The sequence below is a fragment of the Zootoca vivipara genome, chromosome W, assembly GCF_963506605.1.
Source record: "Zootoca vivipara chromosome W, rZooViv1.1, whole genome shotgun sequence".
In the NCBI taxonomy this organism is placed as follows: domain Eukaryota; kingdom Metazoa; phylum Chordata; class Lepidosauria; order Squamata; family Lacertidae; genus Zootoca; species Zootoca vivipara.
In genome coordinates this window covers 2,528,969-2,554,588 of record NC_083293.1, presented here as the reverse complement: position 1 = coordinate 2,554,588, position 25,620 = coordinate 2,528,969, and the positions used below count along the sequence as shown (strand labels likewise).

Sequence of the window (25,620 nt, the reverse complement as noted above, 5' to 3'; positions counted from 1 at the left end):
TCCTTCCCTTTTATGCACTCCAGTTTTCCTCCATATTTCTTCACCACCCTTATTATTTCTCAGTGCTGAGTACGCGTCACGGGTTTAATATTAAAAGGGGTTTTTTACCGCTCTCACGCCGATTCAGGCTTAGGGGCTTCTTGCTGAGAGGTGTTTGATTCCCTTTTGCGTCTGGGTCTCTTCGCTCTCTTGCCGCTGGCTGGAGAATGCCAAGAGTCCCGTCCAACGCCGCTGGAAACGATCAACCAAGAGTCACCCCCTTGGCCTTTTTTGGGGTCGTGCAGCCCTCATTACCCCCAAAAATCCTCTCTCAGCAATCACCCTGTTGTGGAGCTCGCAAAGGGTGCTGCTGTCTCGGTGGCGATAGAAACCGGAAATTCATGTTAAATTACAGTGGTACCTCGGGTTACGAACACAATCCATTCCGGGACGCATTTCGTAACCCGAAATGGTTGTAACCCAAAGTACCATTTTGCGCATGCGCAAAGCGCAATTTCCGTGATTTTCGTGCTTTGCACATGCGCAAACCGCGCGCGCCGCTTCTGTGCATGCGCAGAACGCACATGCGGTGAAAATACTTCCGGGTTTGCGGAGTTCGTAACCCGAGGTACGACTGTACTGTTTTAGAGTGTGTTTTTCATCGTCTGCAACGGATTAATCCACTTTCCATTACTTTCCATTACTTACAATGGGAAAGTTCACTTCAGGTTAAGTACGCTTCAGGACTTCAGGGACCAATTAAGTACTTAACCTGAGGTACCACTGTACTTCAAGCACAAGAGCGCCATCTAGCGACTTAATTAAGGTACTGACATTGAATGTAAAAGGGCTTGGAAGCCTGGTTAAAGGGCAGGAATCGAAGCGTTTCCAAAATAATAATAACCGGAAACTGTTTCTTCAGGAAACTGAGCAAAAGATAAATTCTGGGTAGAGAACCTCAAGGGAAGGTGGCTAGAATCACAAATAGGTGGAGCTGGCACATCAAAAGCAAGAGGGGTGACAGTTATTATTACCCAGAAAAGCTCCTTTGTAATGCAGTATACAGTACCATCACAGATCTTAATGGCAGATTCGCCTTTCTTAAAATGGATGTTTTTGTAAAGGGGATGCTTCAGCCTCTCCGGTGCTCGTGGGCCTGCCTTCCGTGAGCTCCTCCTTTAAAGCAAGCGCTTTGCTTGCTTTATGAATTGGGAATGTGACACCCGGGAGAAGTATATATTGCCAACATTTTGCCATCAACGGAGAACATCTTTTGTAAACACAGCCCTGTTACTTTTCACCCCTCCAGATGAGTTTCTCCAACAATTCTGCAATTTCACAGCCAAGAGCCTCTACACCCTACAGAGATTTGAAGAGAATGTATATACAAAGGCTGGGACGCGGGTGGCGCTGTGGGTTAAACTACTGAGCCTAGGGCTTGCCGATCAGAAGGTCGGCGGTTCAAATCCCCGCAATGGGGTGAGCTCCCGTTGCTCGGTCCCAGCTCCTGCCAACCTAGCAGTTCGAAAGCACGTCAAAGTGCAAGTAGATAAATAGGTACCACTCCGGTGGGAAGGTAGCTGCTCTGGTTCGCCAGAAGCGGCTTTGTCATGCTGGCCACATGACCTGGAAGCTGTACGCCGGCTCCCTCGGCCAGTAAAGCAAGATGAGCGCCACAACCCCAGAGTCGGTCACGACTGGACCTAATGGTCAGGGGTCCCTTTACCTTTACTTTTATACAAAGGTTATTAGGCTTGGAGAATTCTTTGCTAACTGAAGGATTTTACACAGTGCCAGGGTTTTCCCAGTTCTTAAATCTCAAATCCTAATATGTGTTCATATTCACAAAGTTTCATAAGCTTCTTAGTGGTGGTTTATTCTTGGAATTCTCTCCTGAATAAGATGACAGACACAGTTCCCTTTTCAAAACAACTTTCCCCCCAAGCGCATTGTGAGAATGGGCTGCTGTTACCAAACAGTAAAGAAGAGAATTGGATCCTGCATAAATATAATTGATCTTAAATTTTCCCTTTTATCAGTTTATCCCCTCATCACTTAAAAGACTTCAACCACTTCCCTAAACTCCTTCTGCTTTGCTCCTGGAGATGAATTCGTTTCCAATTTTGCTTTTGTTGCCAACATATTGTGTGAGGGTTTTATATATACAAATCATAAGCAAACAAGGCAGAAGTGGAGGTGGGTTCCCTGGAGCTTGGCAGACACTCTGTCCTCTTCTCTTTGTTTCCTTTCCATTTCCCCTCCCATCTTCAGGGATTCGAAGCCAAATTCAGCTGCATATGGTGGCCCACCAGAGGCTCAGGCAAGCTGTACACAGGGCCGGCCCTACGGCCAGGCTGGGTAGCACAGGGCACCTTCTTTGGAGGTCTTTAAGCAGAGGTTTGACAGCCATCTGTCAAGAATGCTTTGATGGTGTTTCCTGCTCGGCTGGGGGTTGGACTGTATGGCCCTTGTGGTCTCTTCCAACTCTAGGATTCTATGATTCTAAGGGTAGAAATGGCTCTGTTGCTCTTAGAATTCGTATGGTATCTTATTACCTGCTGCTCTGGCTGTGTGGTTTATAAATCTGTAGAATGAAATAAATAATGAAGCACCGGGGACCCAAATGGGCCTATTTTCCCTCTTGCCAACTTTGCCAACTGTTCACAACCAAAGAAGAAGCCCACTTGGTGCCAACTATTTGTGAATGTGGGTGTGGCGATTCGCCACCTAGACAAGACCCAGCGTGTAAGGGGTTAAGCTTGGAGCAGATAGAACCCTCGGGGGCGGGCTCAGCCCAGGGATAAAAACCCCTCCCGAGTGGCAGTTAGTCGGTGGAGGGCAGTTGGAGTTAGAGGTGGAGTTGAGACAGTGAGTGAGCTAGTGAGTCAGAGTTGGTTAGTTAGTGAGAGGCAGAGAGAGCTAGGTGGTGTATTGGAGGGTAGGAACATACAGACGGGATACAGAGTTGTGAGCTTATCCTATATAATAATATGCAAGTGTCTCTGCGTCCAAGTTTTCCCGTGTGTCCCTGGGTTACTGCGCATGTGCCCCAGGGATACAGGGATTGGACGGAGAGACAACCAGGGACACAGGGATTGGACGCGCGCGCTCTCCCCACCCCCCCACCTCTCTGCCAACTGCTGCTCCCGGCTGGACAAGCACCTCACTGCAGTTGCGCTAAAGCGTGAGGAGGAGAAGGGTGCTTTTCCCCCCTCCTACGCTCCCCGCCGCCCGGCGACCAGCAGCAAGTCCCCCCACCCCTCTGCCTACCGTTTCGTCGGCGGAACTGCCTCCGTCAAGGGACAGTGCCCCCACCCACCCACTCAGCCAGCCCAGCCGCCTAACACCGTGCGCTCCTCGGGACGCAGATCGCTGTGCCTCTGACAAAGCCGTCTTGAAGGTGGGGAGGGCCACCGTGGATGTAGCCGGGATGGTGCCGCTGCCCACCGGGTTCACAATGGGGCGAAAGCGGGTGACTGCTCCTGGGAAAGTCAGCATCTCAGGGTGTGAAGGAGGGAGGGAGGCTCATCCCTCCAAGACAAAACAAACTTCGCCGTCGTACTGGAGGTGGGGGAAGAGAGACACCTTTCTCCCATGAGCGCGGCTCGCCTCAAGTGCAGAAAAGATACCCGCTCCGTTGCCACCGTCCCAGAAAGCCCCTGTTTGCCTTTGTAATTGTTATCGCCACTCATTATGGTAGTACCTTACAGTATTTGTCTCAAGCCTCACACACTGACGAGGTGTGGAAGCCCCGCCTAGGAGCAGGCAGGACCCTGCCCGCTTCTCCCCTGCCCTCTGCCCCGCCCAACCCTCTCCTGATTTCAACCTCCCAACCAGCAGCTGCGCACGCACGCTCCTGTGTCCTGCTCCGAGATTTCAAGTAAGGATTCAGTGAGATGGGTCACGGAGCAGCACGTGCGCCTGCGCGGAAACACGCCGATTCCCTCCGCTCTCACTCTCCCCCAACCTCCCAACTGTCATGGTCCGGTCGGCGGGCGTCAGGACCAGAGGCAAGATGGTGGTGAAGAAGCAGGAACAGGTGCAGGGCTGAGGGTCCAGCAGCAGGCAGTTGCAGGGTCAAGGAACAAGGCAGAGACGAAGGTCCAAGGGTCGAGGAGCAAGGCGAAGGCAAAGCAAGGGTCCCAGGAGCAAGGAGCAAGGCGAAGGATCAAGGAACAAGAAGCAAGGCGAAGGTCCAAGGAACAGGAAGCAAGGCGAAGGTCCAAGGGTCGAGGAGCAAGCGAAGGCAAAGCAAGGGTCCCAGGAGCAAGGAGCAAGGCGAAGGATCAAGGACCAAGAAGCAAGGCGAAGGTCCAGGGAACAGGAAGCAAGGCGAAGGTCCAGGGAACAGGAAGCAAGGCAAAGGTCCAGGGAACAGGAAGCAAGGCAAAGGTCCAGGGAACAGGAAGCAAGGCAAAGGTCCAGGGAACAGGAAGCAAGGCAAAGGTCCAAGGAACAAGAAGCAAGGCGAAGGTCCAAGGAACAAGAAGCAAGGCGAAGGTCCAAGGGTCGAGGAGCAAGGCGTCGACAAGGCAAGGGTCCAAGGAGCAAGGCGTCAACAAGGCAAGGGTCCAAGGAGCAGGAGGCCAGATGCAACCAGGCAGGGATAGCGTTGCTGTGGCAACAAGCTGAAGGGAAATGCTGGGCTTTTATCCCTCCCAGCTCCTGCCACCAGGTGCAGTGAGATCTCAAGTGGCCTCACCTGGGTGACTACTCCTTGCCTCTCCAGCACAAGCTGATGTCTTCACCTGTGTGGCCACGCCTTGCTTCTCCAGCACAAGCTGAGGCAGGCCCCAGTCCTGCAAGGCACTACAGGCCCCAGAGCCCGACTCCTGCCCATACTCCTGACACCAACCAGCAGCCGCGCGCGCATGCTCTCGCGTCCTGCTCCGAGATTTCAAGTAAGGATTCAGTGAGATGGGTCACCTCTCACATATCCTCTAGTGCCCGCTTTCTAAACGGGCTGAACAACACTAGTTAATAAATATTTACTTAGTTGACTTTAGCGGTAATAGGCCGGTAATTTATAATTAGAGGTAATAGGCCGGTATAGGTAACATTTCAAGTTCATGTACAAGATTCTCAATCCAGTAACCGCACGCTTATGTAACAATCAATAAACTAAACTTGTTGTGTTTAAATCACATCCTGGTCTGTGTCCTTTGAGAAGGGAATAGCAAGTATCCAGCTGGCAGTCTGAGAGGAGCTGCAGCCTGGGATACAACGTGTCATTGGTGCAGCACCAATCGATCTTGAAAACATCCAGGGGTGCTGTACAGGCCCAGGCAGGGCCGTGACAGTGGGTGCCATTTCTTATGTGAGAAATGGAAGATCTGAAATACTATCTATACCTTTATGTGATGAAATAGTTGTAAAGTGATCACAATTTAAATCACTAGTCAGTAAGGCTTGATTTAAATCATAGTTTTCTACATAAAGACTAATTCTTGCTGGTATAACTTTAATATGCAAGTAGATGAAGATTTTTAGAATAACAACTTTTCATATTAGTTTTTTATCCCCAGTTTAATAGGTTAATCATTCATATTTGGACAACTTTACTGTTGTACTTAGGAAGGAGAAAAATAATCATTACCTTAATAATAACAATTTAAATAGATTTATTCAACTGAAACAATAACATTACAGCGTATGTTATTTGCTTAAACAAACATCCATGCTTGTTAACTAATTTGGCTAAACAAAAACAATATATATAAATTTTAAGAAATTTAGACTGTCAGCCCAGCCTACACATGAAAAACCTAAATACTATCCACTCCAAACAATCAGAAAAATATTGTTTCTATTCTATTCACTTAACTTCTTGAAACTTAGCACTGAAGGGGTTGTTTCTGTATTCATAGGTTTGTTGAACAATAGGATTAAGGACTTTTTCTCAACTCTGTTCATGTTATAACATTTTTGCTGTGAGGAAGAGGCATGTGATCTCTGTTGAGTCAAATTCAGTTTTGAGAACTGCAAAAGTAAACCAAGCATCTGTGATAATATCTTGTAGGCAGAGAAACTGCCCAATAATCTTACAAAAACCTCTGGAATAGCATGGCATTGTGAATGGATTAATGGAATTTATTTACCCCAAAGATTAAACATATACAACCTTATTCTACATAATTAAAAAACTAATCTTTATTTCATGATGGAATAACCTTTGGATGGTAATATATTTTCCTCAAACAGCATTTTATTTAAAAAAAATCCAATTTAAATCAAAAAAATAGATTTAAATCAAAAAAATCCGATTTAAATCAAAAAAATCCGTTTTTTTATTTTTTATTTTAAAAATCATTGATTTTTATCCACCCTGTTTTTAACTGCCTTGAATCTTCCAACATGCATTCCTCTTCATTGGATGCCCTTGGGTTCAATGAGAGAGAGAAACTTTTTCTCTCTCCACTTTCTCCATGCCATGCATAATGTTACGAAGGTCTTATCATGTCACCTCTTCCTTGTTTTTTCTCTAAACTATAAAGTCCCAGGTGCTGTAACTTTTCCTTGAGGGGAATTACTCCATCCTCTTGGTCATTCTGTTTTGCATGTTGCTCTGCTCACTCCCACCCCCACATACTTTTGCTGTTATTGTTTTAATTTAATGAGGGTATTTGCTAAAAATAGGTGTGTTCCGAGCTGACCTTTTCTTGCCTGCCTTTGCTGCTGCAAAAAAAGATGAAAAGATGAATTTTAACAAGGAGAAATGTAAAATACTACACTTGGGCAAAAAAAAATGAAAGGCACAAATACAGGATGGGAGACACCTGGCTTGAGAGCAGTACATGTGAAAAGGATCTAGGAGTCTTGGTAGACCACAAACTTGACATGAGTCAGCAGTGTGATGCAGCAGCTAAAAAAGCCAATGCAATTCTGGGCTGCATCAATAGGAGTATAGCGTCTAGAATCAAGGGAAGTAATAGTACCACTGTATTCTGCTCTGGTCAGTCCTCACCGGGAGTACTGTGTCCAGTTCTGGGCACCACAGTTCAAGAAGGATACTGACAAGCTGGAACGTGTCCAGAAGAGAGCAACCAAAATGGTCAAAGGCCTGGAAACGATGCCTTATGAGGAACGGCTTAGGGAGCTGGGTATGTTTAGCCTGGAGAAGAGAAGGTTAAGGGGTGATATGATAGCCATGTTCAAATATATAAAAGGATGTCATATAGAGGAGGGAGAAAGGTTGTTTTCTGCTGCTCCAGAGAAGCGGACACGGAGCAATGGATTCAAACTTCAAGAAAGAAGATTCCACCTAAACATTAGGAAGAACTTCCTGACAGTAAGAGCTGTTTGGCAGTGGAATTTGCTGCCAAGGAGTGTGGTGGAGTCTCCTTCTTTGGAGGTCTTTAAGCAGAGGCTTGACAGGCATATGTCAAGAATGCTTTGATGGTGTTTCCTGCTTGGCAGGGGGTTGGACTGGATGGCCCTTGGGGTCTCTTCCAACTCTATGATTCTATGATTCTAAAAGCAACAGGAACAGAGCACTTACAGATTACTGTACTCAAAGCATAAGACACCTGCACCGGGTGCCATGCACTGTGGCTGTTGTTCCACAAGATGGAACCAAGGGAATTGTTACCTATCAAGACTCGGAAACAGCAAAGGGAACTTGGGTAACTCAGAAAACGAAGGTTCTCCCCAAATCCCAACTTCACTGCTCAATTTCTGCCTCTTCAAGAAACCTTTGGACAATCTGCCTTACTCTTGGGGAGGGGCATTCCTTCTGGGACCCTCAAACTCAGCATCTTCTTATGTCTTGTTTCTTGCACACCATTTGTGTTGCTCATGCTTGTCATGCCCTTGCAGGTACACCCCCAAGGCGGTGAGGAACGGAGGGAAGGCCCAGCTCAGCAACCATGAAGTCAAGGTGAAAGGACCTGAGCCTGTCATTAGCCAGATCATTGATAAGCTGAAACACATTAATCAGGTAAGCTCATGGACGGTACTCTCTCTTAGATGCTTATGGCTGAATCATTGATGAACACTGAATGTTCAGAATGACCCAGTTGTCCGACTTAGTAAATCTGCATTCACAAACCCACGGAGAGACATTGTTCCCTGTTTAGAAATTATGAGGAACAGCTTAGGGAGCTGCGTATGTTTAGCCTGGAGAAGAGAAGGTTAAGGGGTGATATGATAGCCATGTTCAAATATATAAAAGGATGTCATATGGAGGAGGGAGAAAGGTTGTTTTCTGCTGCTCCAGAGAAGCGGACACGGAGCAATGGATTCAAACTTCAAGAAAGAAGATTCCACCTCAACATTAGGAAGAACTTCCTGACAGTAAGAGCTGTTCGGCAGTGGAATTTGCTGCCAAGGAGTGTGGTGGAGTCTCCTTCTTTGGAGGTCTTTAAGCAGAGGCTTGACAGGCATATGTCAAGAATGCTTTGATGGTGTTTCCTGCTTGGCAGGGGGTTGGACTGGATGGCCCTTGTGGTCTCTTCCAACTCTATGATTCTATGATTCTATGATTCTATGAAATTATCCCATACTGGAAGCCAGAACTGTGCATAGCTGAGGCCAGGGTTGGCTGTGGCTGTACCTGAATCTAGACCTGAAGAGTGTATTTTTCCAGGTCAGATGCTGAGGCTAAATGCTGTTCCTTGAGGAACTGTTCAGTACTTAAGAGATTTTGAGTCAGGGGAGACCTTGTTGAGATATATGAATGTATGGAGTAAGAGACCACAGACATGATGGTGTAGAGCTGGTTGTGTTGCTCCTAATAGGAATGTGTAATGCAACAGCACCATCTGTTGCTGTTGAGGAAGGTAGTGATGTAAGCCTTAGGAGCTTTAAGTCACATTCCTTTTAAGGTGTCTTCCCAATAGATTTCCTTCTTATTTCTTCCACATGATGTTAACATATTTGTAGAAAGGCCAGGACTCCTTCCTCAACTCATAAATTCATAGTAGGAAGGTAAAAACAGGACTCCTTCCTCAACTCATAAATTCATAGTAGGAAGGTAAAAACAGTGGTGGGTGGGTGCAAAACAGAGGTTGGAAGAGAAGAAAATTGTGGCATTTGGATCAGCCATGGAACAAAGCGCTCTTCCGGTGTAATTTCCAAACAGTTATGCTTAAGGTCTCTGCCAAAGAAATGTCCATACTCTCTATAGCAGGGGTGGCCAACTCCCAAGAGACTGTGATCTACTTTCAGAATTAAAATTTGGCGGTGATCTACCCCCATTTTGGGGGGTTCGGCTCAAAGTTGTTGAGCTTTTTTTAGGGAGAAGGAAAGGGGGATGACTCAGATTTTTGGGGGGAGCACTGCCCAAATACTTTTCTTACGGGGGACAACAGAAACTTTAAGAGATTTCTTGGGAGAGAATGGCATAAAAGCACTCACAAAACTGTACACCGCACAAACTCTTTTACCCACTCCATTAACCTACCTATCAAGATTTCTTAAAAAATACATGCCTTCATCCATTGTTAGTGTGACACCTGCATCACCATTTTGGTAACCAACTGTTCGATATCAGGCGAGTACTGTGTCAGGGCCAGCTTCAGGGAATCCTTAAGGAGCTCATCTGTCATGTTTGAACGTTGCGCTCTCTCTCTCTCTCTCTCTCTCCCACCCCCTCAGCTAGGGGCACCCATCCACCCCCCTCTTTCTACCCCACCCCCTCAGCTAGGGGCACCCATCCACCTCTCTCTCTCTCTCCCCCACCCCCTCAGCTAGGGGCACCCATCCACCTCTCTCTCTCTCTCTCTCTCTCTCTCTCCCACCCCCTCAGCTAGGGGCACCCATCCACCCCCCTCTTTCTACCCCACCCCCTCAGCTAGGGGCACCCATCCACCTCTCTCTCTCTCTCCCCCACCCCCTCAGCTAGGGGCACCCATCCACCTCTCTCTCTCTCTCTCTCTCTCTCTCTCTCTCTCTCTCTCTCTCTCTCTCTCTCTCTTTCTCCCCCACCCCCTCAGCTAGGGGCACCTATCCACCTCTCTCTCCCCCCCTCTCTCCCCCCTCTCTCTCTCCCCCACCCCCTCAGCTAGAGGCACCCATCCACCTCTCTCTCTCTCTCTCTCTCTCTCTCTCTCTCTCTCTCTCTCTCTCTCTCTCTCTCTCTTTTTCTCCCCCACCCCCTCAGCTAGGGGCACCCATCCACCTCTCTCTCTCCCCCCCCTCTCTCCCCCCCCTCTCTCTCCCCCACCCCCTCAGCTAGAGGCACCCATCCACCTCTCTCTCTCTCTCTCTCTCTCTCTCTCTCTGGCTCCCAGTGGCTCAAAGAGACAGGGACAGGGGGGAAATCCCTCTGTGAGTCGCAGCTCCCGCTTTCCTCCCACGCACGCAAACTCACACACACCCCTCCCTCTCTGCCGGCATGAGGGAGGAGGAGACGGGGAGCTCTAGGCAGGCAAGAGGGACAGGAAGCAATCCAGCCATTCTGTGCAACACACTAACACAGTCACACACATACTGGTAAGCTCAGTATCGGGAAGAGGGAAGGAGCTCTCCCTGCAATTGCTCACGGTTATTGAGCTTTTTTGTGGGGAAGAGACAAGAGTTCTTAAGGTTTTTTTTTTAGGGGGGGAGCTCTTTCTTTTCTTTTCTTTTAGGCTGGCGATCACTAAGGAACCCACAATCTACCCGTGATCTACCAGAAACGTCCTGGCGATCTACCAGTAGATCACGATCTACCTGTTGGCCATGCCTGCTCTATAGTATTAGACAATTAAGTTCCAGAGGCTACTTTCCTGCAAAAGGCAAAGCATTTGTTTCAAATGTGGACCCCATTCCCTAATTATCAGCCTTGAAGACAGCAATTAAAACATCAGAGGGTAATCGAAGAGCGAGTGTGTCTTTATTCAGTTCCCGAGCTTGAAGCTGGAGGTGGTAAAGGGGGGGAGCAGAGAGGGAGGGAGGGAGGGAGTTATAGTCAAATGCCTATTGCTGTGATCAAATGCACAGTTTCCATAATTTATAATTCATCAGTCAACTTAAGGCTGTGACTCTGGAAAAGAAATTGCATCGGGCAGGCCAGGATCATTAGCAGGTTGAAAGGCTTTTAGAAGGGAAATGGTTTCTCTTCCAGAGGTTATGGTGCAGCCGATGGTTGGAAATATTTCAGGCCTACCATATCTTGACAGATCTTTGGAATGCACATGAACCAAATTATAACTTAGTTTGCAGAATCAGCCTTTCACTTAAGGAAGGGGGGTGAGGGGGTGGAATGGCTTTTTCAGTCTCCAATGTTCTTGAGGGATAAGGGGCGCAAACAGCATGGGAACCCAAAACCTGGCAAGAAGTTTGCGCAAGTGCTGCGAAGCTGATAAGCCGCAAGTGTATCCTGGTCCAGCAGCACCTTCAAGACTAATTAATTTTCTTAATGGAGCATAAGCTGCCATGAGCTTATTGGCTACTTCTTCAGAAAACCAGAGGGACGTTTGTTAATAGCATGGCTATTCCTTCCTTGATTTTAAAGTATTGCACCCTCTGATACTCCTGGGGCATTGGCTGTGCTGACTGGAGCTGATCAGAATTGCAGGCGTGTAGCGTAGGGGGCGGGCTGCCCCTAGCTCCAGTCTGGCAGGGGCAGCACCCCCGGCCCACCCCTCACCTCCGCCGCCCTCGCTGCTGCTGCCCTCGCCGCCACCACCACTGCCCGCTTATTTCTCTCCTCATGCGCGACGGCTCTTCTCGCTCCCTCAGTCGTTGTCGTGGAGGGAGGGAGGGAGGGCTGCAAAGGCCAGGCGCCCCACCGCTCTCCCACTGTGGTGCCCTCACGGCAGCAGCGGCAGGCAGACCCGAAAGACGACACCAGCCAATCAGGAGCTCCACTTTCCCTATTGACTGGAGGCAGCCTTTTTCACCACGAGTGCCCGTCTCCAGAGCGGCCTGGCAAGCGCAGGGCGGTGGCGGTGGCGGTGGCAGTGGCGGGGGGGGGGGGAGAGAAAGAGAGGACGTGGGCTCAGTTGCACAGGCCAGTGGCCCTCGCTCCCTTGTGTTTATGTAGTACAGTGGTACCTCGGTTTATGAACACAATTGGTTCCGGAGGTCTGTTCATAAACTGAAGCGTTCATAAACTGAAGCGAACTTTCCCATTGAAAGTAATGGAAAGTGGATTAATCTGTTCCAGACGGTACGCGGAGTACTTAAACTGAAGCGTTCATAAACTGAAGTGAACTTTCCCATTGAAAGTAATGGAAAGTGGATTAATCCGTTCCAGACGGGTCTGCAGAGTACTCAACCTGAAGTGTACTTAACCCGAAGCATGGGTGTAATTGGTTCCGGAAGTCTGTTCATAAACTGAAGCGTTCATAAACTGAAGCGAACTTTCCCATTGAAAGTAATGGAAAGTGAATTAATCCATTCCAGATGGGTCCGCGGCATTCGTAAACCGAAAATTCGTAAAGCGAGGTGTTCATAAACCGAGGTTCCACTGTATTGCACTCTAGGGCACGCCCCAGAAGCTGCCCCCTTTTAACCCAGCAGCCGAGGGAGCCACACGTTGTTCTCCTCCCGCCCACCAGCAGACTCTCCTTCGCTTTCAAAGCCTCCTTCGCCACCCCCACCAGCTCCGGAGGGCAGATGCTGCTTGGTGCGGGGAGGGGGGGGGTCTCTGAGGGCTTTGTGGGGGCTTTGCTGTGACGAGGAAGGGGCGGGACGCAGTTTGGCTTCAACCCTCGAGCAAGAGGGCCGCGGCGGCCCTGTGTCGCTCTTCTGCCGATTGAGGGGCTGGCGCTCTCTGGCACCGATCCGGCTGTGCGTTTTCCTCGCTGTGTTCGAGGTGCAGCAGGAAGAGATGATTATCTCAGCAAGATTATATCTTTGTGATCGAAACAGCGGAGGAAACCCGGTATTGTTCCCGCACCGTGACGGTGAGGTGCTGCAGAAAGCTTGCAGGGCACGGCAACCGGTATCCTCGTGCTGCTCACAGAGAAAGGAATGCCCTTGTTTTGAAGTTTTGAAGCCTCGAGATTTAACTGATGTCTGCACTCACCCCAACTCTGTGTGCAGGCGGCTGAGGCCAAAACTGCACCGAGTGCGCCAGCCAAGCAGAGCAGCAGTGCCAAGGCTGGGCTCGTCCTGGCACGTGCATCGTGCGTCATGACGCCCCGCCCCAGGGGGTGCTGCCCCAGGCAGCCAAGGAGCACCGTTCGCCACTGGGGAATTGTAGTCTAAAGCATCTGGAAGGCACCAGGAGGGCTGTGTAGTAGAGCTTGTCGGCAATAAGTGCTAGGAAGAAGGTGCATTTCTCAGAACCTAGAAAGGTGATCCACAGAAATTCCCCCCAGAGGTATGTCAGTGAATTCCAGTCTAGTTTCTGCCTATCCTGTGCTAAGATTACTATAAAATGGCATGAGGCAAATTTGTGGAGGGCAGGTCTGTCAGCAACCATTAATGGTTAAAGACAAAACTCCATGCTGAGATGCAGACAACCTGTTGCCGAAGGTGGAAGAGCCGTTGCTTTTAAGCCCGCCTGGTGGGTATCTCACTAGGGCATCTGACTGCCAGTTCTGGGGAAATTGGATGCTATAATGGTCCAGGTTCCAAGACCCATGACTATTTCTGTAGCAGGATCCCGAAAGGGTCCCTGTCATCAACAACCTAGAGCCACCCAGTCAGTAGGAAGGAGACCCTTTTATTTTTATTTTTTTAAATGTACTTATTGGCGCTGTGGTCTAAACCATTGAGCCTAGGGCTTTCCGATCAGAAGGTCGGCGGTTCGAATCCCCGCGACGGGGTGAGCTCCTGTTGCTCAGTCCCAGCTCCTGCCCACCTAGCAGTTCAAAGGCACATAATAAGTGATTTTTTAAATAAATGTATATTTCAACATCTTTTTCATCTCATTATATCATTTCTCAGAAGCTTTTCACCTTCTTACATTCCCACCACAAGTGATAAAAAGTACCTCCGTTTTCCTTACATTTCCAACATTTAATAATTATTTTATACATTTTAGCTAATTTCACTGGTGTAATATACCATCTGTACATCATGTTCATCGCATTTTATTTCAAAGCATTGCATGCTGTGAATTTTATTCCTACTTTCCACAATTTCTCCTAGGAAGAATTTTCTGATGGTAAGAGCTGTTTGACGGTGGTCGGCGGTTCGAATCCCCGCGACGGGGTGAGCTCCCGTTGCTCGGTCCCAGCTCCTGCCAACCTAGCAGTTTGAAAGCATGTCAAAGTGCAAGTAGATAAATAGGTACCAATACAGCGGGAAGGTAAACGGTGTTTCCGTGCGCTTCTGTGGTTCGCTAGAAGTGGCTTTGTCATGCTGGCCAGGTGACTCGGAAGCTGTCTGCGGACAAACACCGGCTCCCTTGGCCTATAGAGCGAGATGAGCGCCGCAACCCCAGAGTCGTCTGTGACTGGACCTAACGGTCAGGGGTACCTTTACCTTTACTTCTTCATACAGCATGAAGTCAGACGATGGAATTCCCTCAGACTGAAGGCAGTGAGAGCCACTTACTTCGATGGCTTTAGAAGAGCATTGGACCAATTCATGGAGGAGGAGAGAGCTATCTGAGGCTACTAGCCGGAATGCCTTATGCTCCGTCTAATAATGCTTCTGAATGCCAGTTGCTGGAAACCACAGAAAGAGAAAGTGCTGCTCTTGTGCTCGGATCCCATGGGCATCCGGTTGGCCACTGTAAGAAAAGGATGTCAGGCCAGATGTGGGATACCGTACACCAAATAAGAATGTAAGAAGTGCCCATTTCTGTGAGGGTGGAGGGATGATGGTGGCCATTTGAATTGAACACAGCTTATTATTGCTGCATATTGAATATATCCCTGTTCAAGCTCAGAGAGGAACCAAGTAAAAGGCTGACTTAGGAATCCCAAAGCGGGGCCTGACTCATAGTCCCTTTCACCCTGTGTTATGCCAGAGGCCCCAATGAAGTAAAAGCCTTGAGAAAGAGACATTGCAGGAAGACAGAGCAGCCTTGCCAGAGGAAAACATTCCTAGCAAAAGGATTCCCTTATCAGAAGGGAATGATGCGCTAAGCTGCCCCAGACAGGGAACATGCCCAAGGGCACAGGGAGAAAGTCAGAGATAAGTAACTGACGGCATGCACAGATGATGTGGAGGAAGGGGAAAGGATGCACAGACCACCATAGTGCGTCTATGTTCTATGTTTCTGACCTTTTGCCTTTACGTGGACGCTTTAGACCCTGCGTCTGTGTCTTAAGAAATCATAGCAAGGGCGTACCCACCATGCGGCAAGTTAGGGCAGCTGCCCTACTCTAGAAGCAGAGCTGGTGGGCAGAGGCGGAGCACAGCCCGGCGGAGCGCGAGTTCGCCATTCCCGCCGCACCGCGCCGCACCCTCCCTCCAGCTCCCCGGCGCGCCCTCAGGCAAGGCCAAGCGCGGCGGGGAACCAGGGAGCGCGGCGCGGTGGGCGGGAACGCCGAACTCGCGCTCCGCTGGGCTGGGCTCCGCCTCCGCCCACCAGCCCTGCTGCTAGGGAGGGGCACAGCCCGGCGGAGCGCGAGTTCGCCGTTCCCGCCCGCCGCGCTGCGCCCTCCCTCCAGCTCCCCGTCACGCCCTCTGGCAAGGCCAAGCGCGGCGGGGAACCAGAGAGCGCGGCGCGGCGGGCAGGAACGCTGAACTCGCGCTCCGCTGGGCTGGGCTCCGCCTCCGCCCACCAGCCCTGCTGCTAGGGAGGGGCACAGCCCGGCGGAGCGCGAGTTCGCCGTTCCCGCCCGCCGCGCTGCGCCCTCCCTCCAGCTCCCCGTCACGCCCTCTGGCAAGGCCAAGCGCGGCAGGGAACCAGAGAGCGCGGCGCGGCGGGCGGGAACGCTGAACTCGCGCTCCGCTGGGCTGGGCTCCGCCTCCGCCTCCGCCCACCAGCCCTGCTTCTAGGGAGGGGCACAGCCCGGCGGAGCGCGAGTTCGCTGTTCCCGCCCACTTTGTGGCCCCTCCCCTTCCGTGCCTTGGCCCCTCCCCTTGCCCCCCCCTAGTTTTGATCCTGGGTACGCCCATGAATCATAGTCAGAAAAAGGTATAAGAACTGAGTTCGAAAAACCATTCTTTGTACTTGCTTTGTGAGTTGTTACTTGCCAAGTACCTTATTTGCAAATAAAAGGCCTTTCTCCTTTAAAGAGAAACCCCAGAGTCTCCATTGGCTGCTTCCTGTCATTTTCTTACTGGGTGCAACACAGAACCCGGAGACAGCAATAAGGCTGCAAGGGCAGAAGGGCATGGCAATGCACCTGGGACACAGCCAAAAACAGGTTTCTGGCTCCTTATGGATAGTCAGGGTGGGCAACGCATGCCGAAAAGTCAGAAGCCAGGGTAATGGCTGCTGGGTCAGATTTGCAGAGTTGGAACTACAGTGTCTCCATGTGCATCGTTGCCTGTGGAAATTAGGCAGAACTGTTAGGGATGTCTCCAGACTTTTCTTGTTGATTTTGCTGCAGCAAACAAATACAGCTAGTTCTTTGAGAATGTTCTCATCAGTATTTTATATTCTGCCCTTTCTCCCTGAAGGAGCCCAGGGTGGCGAACACAGGCACAATTTAAATACAAAAACAAAGCAAAAAAACCCATTATAAAGCAGTTTTAAACATTGCATTTCAAAACATTTGAAAGCAGTTGCAGTCAAAAACTTTCTAAAAGCAATTGCAATTTGAAACATTTTTCCATCCTATGATCTTAGAGTTGCCAGGAGCAGTATTCTTTAGCCACCAAATTCCTGGGTAAAGGAATTCCTCCGGTCACATTCCTCCTGAAAGTTAAAGATAGTGGCAGGCATGTCTCATTTGGGAGGGCATTCCACAACCAAGGAACCACCACTGAAAAGTCCCTGCCACAGGTCAGCCAGCCAGGCAGCCCCCAATGGTTGCACCACCAACAAGGCCTACTAATTGTGGGTTCTGACGTGGCTGATATTCGGGAAGGAACTGTTTGAGGTGCTTGAGTGCCAAGCTATTTAGGGCTTTGTATGCCAGTAGTACGGTAGCACCTTGATTTTTGACAAGCTGGGTCTGGAAACCAAGGCTTATGAGGAATGGTTGAGGGCATTAGGTAAGCTTAGCCTGGCTCCTGAGAGGAGATCATAAAATCATAGAGTTGGAGGAGACCCTAGGGCCATCCAGTCCAACCCCCTGCCAAGCAGGAAACACCATCAAAGCATTCTTGACATATGGCTGTCAAGCCTCTGCTTAAAGACCTCCAAAGAAGGAGACTCCACCACACTCCTTGGTAGCAAATTCCACTGCCGAACAGCTCTTACTGTCAGGAAGTAAGATAAAAGAGCCATCTTCAAATAGCTCAATGGCTGACACATGGAAGATGGAGCCAGCTTGTTTTCTGCTGCTCCTGAGTGTTGGACTCAAGCCACTGTATTCAAGTGACAATAAAGGAGATTCTGACTCAACATCAGGAAGAATTTTAGTTTTTCTTTATATTTTTATTAGTTTTTATATATTTTTTTCCAAACAGAACATAACATCTCCTTTCATCTTATACAAAATTTTGGCTGTAGGCCTAGGACTTCCATCAACCACATCTAATGATTTTCAACCTTTCTCATTTAACCATACATTTCATCATTTTCACTATTACTTTTAATAGTCCATAACGTATAAGCCATTATCATAAATTTTCCCTGCAATATTTTGTATCGTTCTCCTTACAAAACGTCTTGTAGTCCTACAAGCATAGTCAATTGATTACAATTGTTTTTCAAATAGTTTGCATATTTACTCCATTCTTCCAAGAATTTCTGGTCTCGCTGGTTTCGAATTCTCTCTGTCATCTTATCCAGTTCTGCACATAGTCCATTAGTTTCATTTGCCATTCCTCTTTCGTCAGTAGTTCTTCCTGCTTCCATTTTTGTGCCAATAGTACTCTTGCTGCCGTTGTCACATATAAGAACAGTTTACTATCTTGTCTGTTAATATCCTTGCCCACAATACCAAGTAGAAATGCTTCTGGGTTTTTTTTTTAAATAAATGTATATTTCAACATCTTTTTCATCTCATTATACAGTACTAGTGTATTTTAGCCCGTTCAATAAACGGGAGAGAGAGAGAGAGAGAGAGAGAGAGAGAGAGAGAGAGAGAGAGAGAGAGAAGCGAGCGGGGTTTCTCCGGGACGCGTTGCCTGCGCGAGCGAAGGGGAAAAGAATCAGCCGTGAGAGGGGAAAGTTGCGGCTGCGTTTCCCTCTAGTGACTGCCTGAGGTGGTTTGCTGTGGCGGCGGGCGGGCGGTTTGTGTGTGTGTGTGTGCGCGCGAGAGAGAGAGAGAAAGAGAGAGAGAAGCGCACGGGTCTATCTCGCAGCCTCCTCCTCCTCGCACTGCTGCTTAGAAGCGAGTGGTTGGCGGCTGCAGGTAGGTAAATGGTAGGCAGAGGGGTTGGGGGGGAGAGCGCGCGTTCCAAGTCTCTGGTCCAATCCCTGTGTCCATGGGGCACATGCGCAGTAGCGCGGAAACGGGACACAGGGAATCTGGACGCAGAGACACAGGGACTTTATTATATAGGATATCATTTCTCAGAAGCTTTTCACCTTCTTACATTCCCACCACAAGTGATAAAAAGTACCTTCTTTTTCCTTACATTTCCAACATTTATTACTTACTGTATTTTATACATTTTAGCTAATTTCACTGGTGTATTATACCATCTGTACATCATGTTCATCACATTTCATTTCAAAGCATTGCATGCTGTGAACTTTATTCCTTCTTTCCACAATTTCTCCCAGGAAGAATTTTCTGATGGTAAGAGCTGTTTGACAGTGGAATGGTCTCCCTCAAGAGCTGGCGGAATCTATTTCCTCGGATGTTTTAAAGCAGAGATTGGGTGGCCACCTGTCAGATACTTTAGCTGAGATTCCTGCATTGCAGGGGGTTGGACTAGATGACCCTTGGGGTCCCTTCCAAGCCTACAATCCTGATTCCCTGGCCACATAACATTGTGATGCTGAAGCAGAATGAAACCAGTTCAGTGTGAACAGTAAGGAAGGGCAGATCACTCGAATCAGATGGAACCACAGAGATATTGTTTGCAGAAGACCCAATATGCATTAAATCAGGGGTGGCTAATGCCTGGACAGAGAAACTGACCTGGCTCTCTATAAACATTTCCCCCAGACCTCAATGCCCAAACAATTTGGGACTGACAAAAAGCGGGGTGGGGGTGCTGCTGGAGGGACTACACTGGGGGATAAAGAATCATCTCCTCCCTTGCCAGGCGATGGGTGATCTGCACTCACCTTCTCAGTGGATCTGCACAGATCAGCTTAGGGAGGAGGTTTTTTTGTCCTTGCATGGGAGGGCATCTCAGCAATGGCCAGAGGATTGGAGAAGATCAGTCTACATCCCAATTCCAAAGAAGGGCAGTGCCAAAGAATGCTCCAACTACCGCACAATTGCGCTCATTTCACACGCTAGCAAGGTTATGCTTAAAATTCTACAAGGCAGGCTTAGGCAGTATGTGGACCGAGAACTCCCAGAAGTGCAAGCTGGATTTCGAAAGGGCAGAGGAACCAAAGACCAAATAGCAAACATGCGCTGGATTATGGAGAAAGCTAGAGAGTTCCAGAAAAACGTCTACTTCTGCTTCATTGACTATGCAAAAGCCTTTGACTGTGTTGACCACAGCAAACTATGGCAAGTTCTTAAAGAAATGGGAGTGCCTGATCACCTCATCTGTCTCCTGAGAAATCTCTATGTGGGACAAGAAGCTACAGTTAGGGGAGTGCTCGGAGGGGTGAGGAGGGGATATAATGGAACCTTGGAAATGCTGTGCCCTACAGGTTCCTCTTGTGGCAGGAGGGGGCCTGTGGGAGGGCAGCATGGAAAAGGAGGAGGATTGAGTTAATATTATAAGAAAAGGATTTTAAACTGAAATAGAAAACCCGCTGTCACAGTGGCCGGATTGGACTACTCCAGAGTAACGACGCTACGCAGCTCTGCATTTTATTCTTTTATTGGTGCTGCGTATTTACAGTGCTCAAGTCATTGCTATTTACACGGAGCGATGTTGTCAGTCGGTTTCAGAACCTCCTAATGGCTTTTGGCGCGTCTTTCTCCAACACAAAAGCTTTGGCAGACCCATCCTCTTGCCCCTCCTCTTCCTGCGTAATTCTGGAGTTGGGGGGATGGGTCTTCCCCCCTTGCTTGCCCCTTCCTGTCCCACCTGGGACCTTGGCTCCTCTACCTTGCCTGAGCCTCGGACACGACTTCCTGCTTCCCCACTGGAATCGGAACTCTCTCTGCTTTCCCCTTTGCTCGGGGACGGGCTTGAACTCAGGAGGGGAGGGACTTCGCGATATCCCCTGTCCCTCACATCCACCCCCCTCCCAAGCTCTCCTTCACCCCTCCCCAGGCCCCCCCCAGGTGTCGGTGACGACTGGAAGCCTAAAAACTCGGTGCTCTCCGAGCCCGTTGGTGTGAACACCTCCCCCCAGTCCTGCGAGCCCCCCCCTTCCGCCTGGGAGGACGGGAATCCCAAAAAGTCCGTGGCGTCAGAGCTGGTGGGGGTAAAAATGTTTTGCCAATCTGCTCCTTCCTCTGACTGGGTGGATCTTGGCGACACCCATACCTCATCCTCTGGTTCCTCAAACTCCGCTTCCCAGCGCCATGGTGAGCTGTTCTCCCGTGCCTCCTCCTCCTCCCCCTCCCTTTCCATGTGCCAGGGCTTGGGTCTGTGGGGAAAGAGGGCGTGAAATTCTTCCACCAAGAATTCTTCCTGTATCTGAGTGGCGGGGACCCATTCATTCTGGGACGGTGGAGCATCCTCCCATGCCATGAGGTACTCCAGGCCCCCCACCCCCCACCTTGAATCCAGGATGGCCGTGGCCTCATTGAGTTGCTCCCTGCCTTCCCTCTCCCCCCCTCCCTCGGGGGTTTGTTCGCTGTCTCGGAGCCTGCTGCTTTCCCTGTACGGCGACAGCAGCGATCTATGAAACACTGGATGCACCCTCATGTCCTCTGGCAGTGCCAGCCTGTATGCCACCGGGTTGACCTGTTGCGTGACCGTGAAGGGGCCCAGCCATTTGGGTGCCAGCTTTTTGCACCTCCCTCTGGTGGGAAGGCCCTCCGAGGACAACCACACCTTGTCCCCCACCCTGATGACCTCCCCTTGTCGCCTGTGGCGATCTGCCCCCTTTTTGTACGCTTCCTTGGCCCTCTCCAAGTGTTCTCTGAGCTGCTGGTGCACCGTCTCCAGTTCCTTTGCCCAATCCTCAGCCTGCGGGCCCTCCTCCTCCTCCTCCCCCTCCCTCTCTGGGAAAGATCTGAGGTCGCGCCCGTAATTGGCCTTAAAGGGCGACACCCCTGTGGAGACGTGCACTGCATTGTTGTAGGCAAATTCTGCTAGTGGCAGGCGATCCACCCAGTCCGTTTGCCGCTGGCTGACGTAGCATCTCAGGTACTGCTGCAGAATGGCGTTGACCCTCTCCGCTTGTCCGTTGGTCTGCGGGTGTCTAGCCGTTGACAAGCTGACCTCCACCTGCAGGAGGTTCATGAGCCGCCGCCAGAACCTGGAAACAAATTGGCGGCCACGATCCGAAATAACCCTTAAAGGTAATCCATGCAGTCTGAAAACGTGATCAACAAACAGTTTGGCTGTCTCTTCTGCCGAGACTGCCCTGGCACACGGTATAAAGTGACACATTTTGGACATGAGGTCCACCACCACCAACACTGCAGTCTTACCCCTGGACGAAGGCAGATCTGTGATGAAGTCCATGGACACCACTTCCCACGGCCTGTGTGGCGTGGCTAAGGGCTCCAGCAACCCTGGCGGCGCTGCTCTGACCACCTTCGCCCGCTGGCAGGTGTTACAGCCCCTTACATAGTCTCGAACATCTTCCCTCACCCCTGGCCACCAGAAGTGTCTCATGACTAGGTGAGTGGTCTTGTCCCTTCCAAAATGCCCCGCTGTTGGGTTGTCGTGCATCTGCTTGAGGACCGTACGTCGAAGCTGGGTGGTGGGTAGGTACAGCGCACCCTTGTAGAAAAGCAGCCCTCTGCGTTCTGCAAAGTCTTTTGCCTGCTCCCTCCCCCCTCTCAGTTCTCTGAAGATGCGGTTGGCAAATTCATCCGCTGCCGTCAGTGCTGTGAGTTCTGCCTCGCTCACCACTGCTGCTCCGCAGGACCATGCCGACGGGGGGAAAATGTGCCTCGGGGCTGGTGGCGCCTCCTCCTCCATGTACTCTGGCTTGCGGGAGAGGGCATCCGCCCTGACATTCTGCTCTCCCGGGATGTAGTGTATGGAGAAGTTGAAGTTCGAGAAGAACTCTGCCCACCGTATCTGCCGCTGGTTGAGCACCCTGGCAGTTCTCCAGAACTCCAGGTTCTTGTGGTCTGTGCACACCTGGACGGGGTGCTTGGCGCCCACCAGGAAGTGCCTCCAGTGCTGGAACGCCGCGTGGATCGCAAGAAGTTCCCGATCGAAAACTGTGTAGTTTCGCTCGGGCTGGGTCAACTTCCTGGAGAAGAAGGCACAGGGTCTCCACTCTCTGTTGGCGTCCAGTTGCAACAAAATGGCGCCCACAGCCTTATCCGAAGCATCTGTCTCAATGCGTAGGGGCGCGTCCTGAACCACGTGGAACAGGTTCTGGTCTGAGGCGAACACCCTCTTGAGGCTTTCGAACGCTGCTTGCGCCTCTGGTGTCCACCTGAACTTCTGCTTGCCTCTCAGGCAGTCAGTGATGGGAGCCGTAACTCGAGAGAAGTTCTTGATGAACTTCCTGTAGAAGTTGGCAAAGCCTAGTAGGCGTTGGGCATCTTTGCGCGTCCTGGGGCTGTGCCAGTCCAGGATGGTCTGCACCTTGTCCTTGTCCATCGCTAGCCCCTTGTCTGACAGCTTGTAGCCCAGGAAGTCCACCTCCTTGGTGTGAAACTTGCACTTCTCCAGCTTCACATACAGGTGGTTCTCCTTCAGGCGCTGTAACACCTCCCTGACGTCCTTCACGTGCTGCACTGGGTCGTTGGAGTAAATAAGGATGTCATCCAGAAAGACCAAGCATTTCCTGAAGAGTAGGGACCCCAGGACGTGGTGCATGAAGGCCTGGAAGCATGCTGAGCCCCCTTGCAACCCGAAGGGCATCACCAGATATTCAAAAGAGCCCAGAGGCGTGAACATCGTGGTTTTCCACTCATCGCCCTCCCGGATCCTGATCAAGTTGTACGCCCCCCTCAGGTCTAGCTTGGTGAAAATCTTGCCCCTGCGTGCCGCTGTCAGGAGATCATCCACTCTGGGCATGGGGAAAGCCACTGGCTCTGTCACCGAATTCAGCCGTCTAAAATCCACCACAAGACGGCGCTGTTGCGTGTCTTTCTTGTCCACCCAGAAGACCGGGCTGCCCCCTGCTGCCTTGCTTTCTCTGATGAACCCCCGCTTGAGGTTCTTGTCGATGAAAGCGCGCAGATCCTCCAGTTCCTGGTCTGACATGGCGTACAGCTTGGCTGGGGGTATAGTTGCCCCTGGCACCAGGTTGATCTGGCAGTCAAAAGGCCGGTGTGGGGGCAGGTGGTCGGACTCCGCTTCGCTGAAGACCTCCTGCAGGTCCCAGTATGGTTTGGGTATCGCCTCACCCCCTTTGACGTGCATGGTGGCCACCGTGGCTATCGGAGGCCCCTCCCCTGGTTGGTGCTGCATGCAATGTTCCAGGCAAAAGTCCGATCCAAAAGTGATGCATCTCTGATGCCAACTTATGGAGGGGTCGTGGCGCGCCAGCCAGCTCATGCCCAAAACGATTGGGGGGTCTGAGATGGTGGTGACGTTGAATGCCAGTGTCTCTGAGTGCCTTCCAACCGTCATTCTCATGGGGGGGGTTTGATGAGTGATGGCCCCTCCCAGCAGCTCTCTGCCGTCAATGGTTGCCACGTGCAGAGGAAAATCCAGCTGCAGAAGCTGGATCTGGTGCTCTTCTGCAAAGTTCCTCGAGAAGAAGTTCGCTGACGCCCCACTGTCAATTAAGGCGAGGACTGTCAGGGGATAGCCATTTGGGAGCGTGAGCGTCACTTCTAGAACCACTCCTGCTCTGGGAGGGGTGGGCTGGCTCTGCTCCTCTCTGTGCGGGTGGGTGGGCTGGGGCTGTTGTCTGCTGACTGTGCCTGGCTGCCGCCCCTTGTCTCCTGCAGCCAGGCTTTCCCGTTTCCCTGCTGTGGTGCTGCGTCAGTGGGGGAGGGCACAACCGTTCCCGCCTTTCCTTGCCACTCCCTGCGATGTGGGCAGTCTCTGACGAGATGCTGGGGGGAGTTGCAGAGAAAGCAATTCCCACCCCTTCCCTCCTTGCGCCTTGGCGCCGCTGGGGTTTGAAAAGCCCGCGCGCGCGCGCTATCAATCTGCATGGGTTCCTGGTCCTGACTGGCCCCAGGCGTGGCTTGAAAGGGTTGTTGAGGGAGTGGCTTCTCCTGCGACCGTGGGAACCAAGCCCGCTTTGCGCGCGTTGCTTGCTTGTCGCTCCACCTGGATTCCTGCCTCACCCCCACCGCCAGAGCCGCTTTGCTCAGTTGATCCATATTACTGGGCTTTGGACCTCTCGAGAGCTCATCCTTCACCTCCTCATGCAACCCCAAGTAGAACGCCGCTTGCATCGGGGCCGACTCCAGATCCCACCCCAATCTGTGCACCAGCATGGTGAATTTCGCCCAATACGCGCGAACTGTCATATTTCCTTGGCGTAAATTATGAAGTTCCTCCTTAGTCTGGTCCATATGACTATCGGACGAATACATCGTTTTCAAACCTTCTAGAAACAGTTTGACATTCTTCATGCAAGGATTCCTTGTTGCAATTAACGGTCTTAGCCACTCCCTGGCCGCCCCTGTAAGGTGCTCCACAATAAACGCTACTCTGTGCTCATCATCAGGGAACTCATCGTGGTGCAGCTCAAGAGCATACACAATCTCAGTCTCAAAGCCCTGAAACTCCTTCGGGTCTCCGTTGAACTTGCTTACTAGGGTCCCGGCTCTCCTTCCTGGCAGCACTTGGACTTGGGGTGCCCCTCCCGCCTTGTTTTTCTCTGCATCCAGCTTGTTTTGGAGGTCTACCGCCACCGCCCTTAAATGCTGCTCTTTTTCCTGAAGCTCTCTCACCTGTTCCGCAAGTTGTAGCCGGTCGTCCTGGACCTTCTTAGTCTCCTCTTTAGCTGCCTTCAATTCTCCCTGCGCCTGCAGCGACAGCTGTTGCAGTTCTAGCTGGGCTTGCTCAGCGATCTGCCGCCACTTCTCCGCCTCTGACCCGCTCATCCCGGCAACTCCAAAGTAGCCCAAAAATGATTAGGAGGTTGCTGTCACAGTGGCCGGATTGGACTACTCCAGAGTAACGACGCTACGCAGCTCTGCATTTTATTCTTTTATTGGTGCTGCGTATTTACAGTGCTCAAGTCATTGCTATTTACACGGAGCGATGTTGTCAGTCGGTTTCAGAACCTCCTAATGGCTTTTGGCGCGTCTTTCTCCAACACAAAAGCTTTGGCAGACCCATCCTCTTGCCCCTCCTCTTCCTGCGTAATTCTGGAGTTGGGGGGATGGGTCTTCCCCCCTTGCTTGCCCCTTCCTGTCCCACCTGGGACCTTGGCTCCTCTACCTTGCCTGAGCCTCGGACACGACTTCCTGCTTCCCCACTGGAATCGGAACTCTCTCTGCTTTCCCCTTTGCTCGGGGACGGGCTTGAACTCAGGAGGGGAGGGACTTCGCGATATCCCCTGTCCCTCACACC

The 25,620-nt window shown here is 50.8% G+C and overlaps 1 protein-coding gene across 1 annotated transcript in view; it reads left to right on the top strand.

Moving 5' to 3' along the window:
* LOC132591463 (glypican-3-like) overlaps window positions 1–25,620 on the top strand; it is a 194,470-nt gene that overhangs the window by 107,477 nt on the left and 61,373 nt on the right. The window contains exon 5 of the mRNA XM_060270087.1: window positions 7,795–7,915. Coding sequence (XP_060126070.1) covers window positions 7,795–7,915 — 121 coding nt within the window. The remainder of the gene's footprint in view (window positions 1–7,794; window positions 7,916–25,620) is intronic.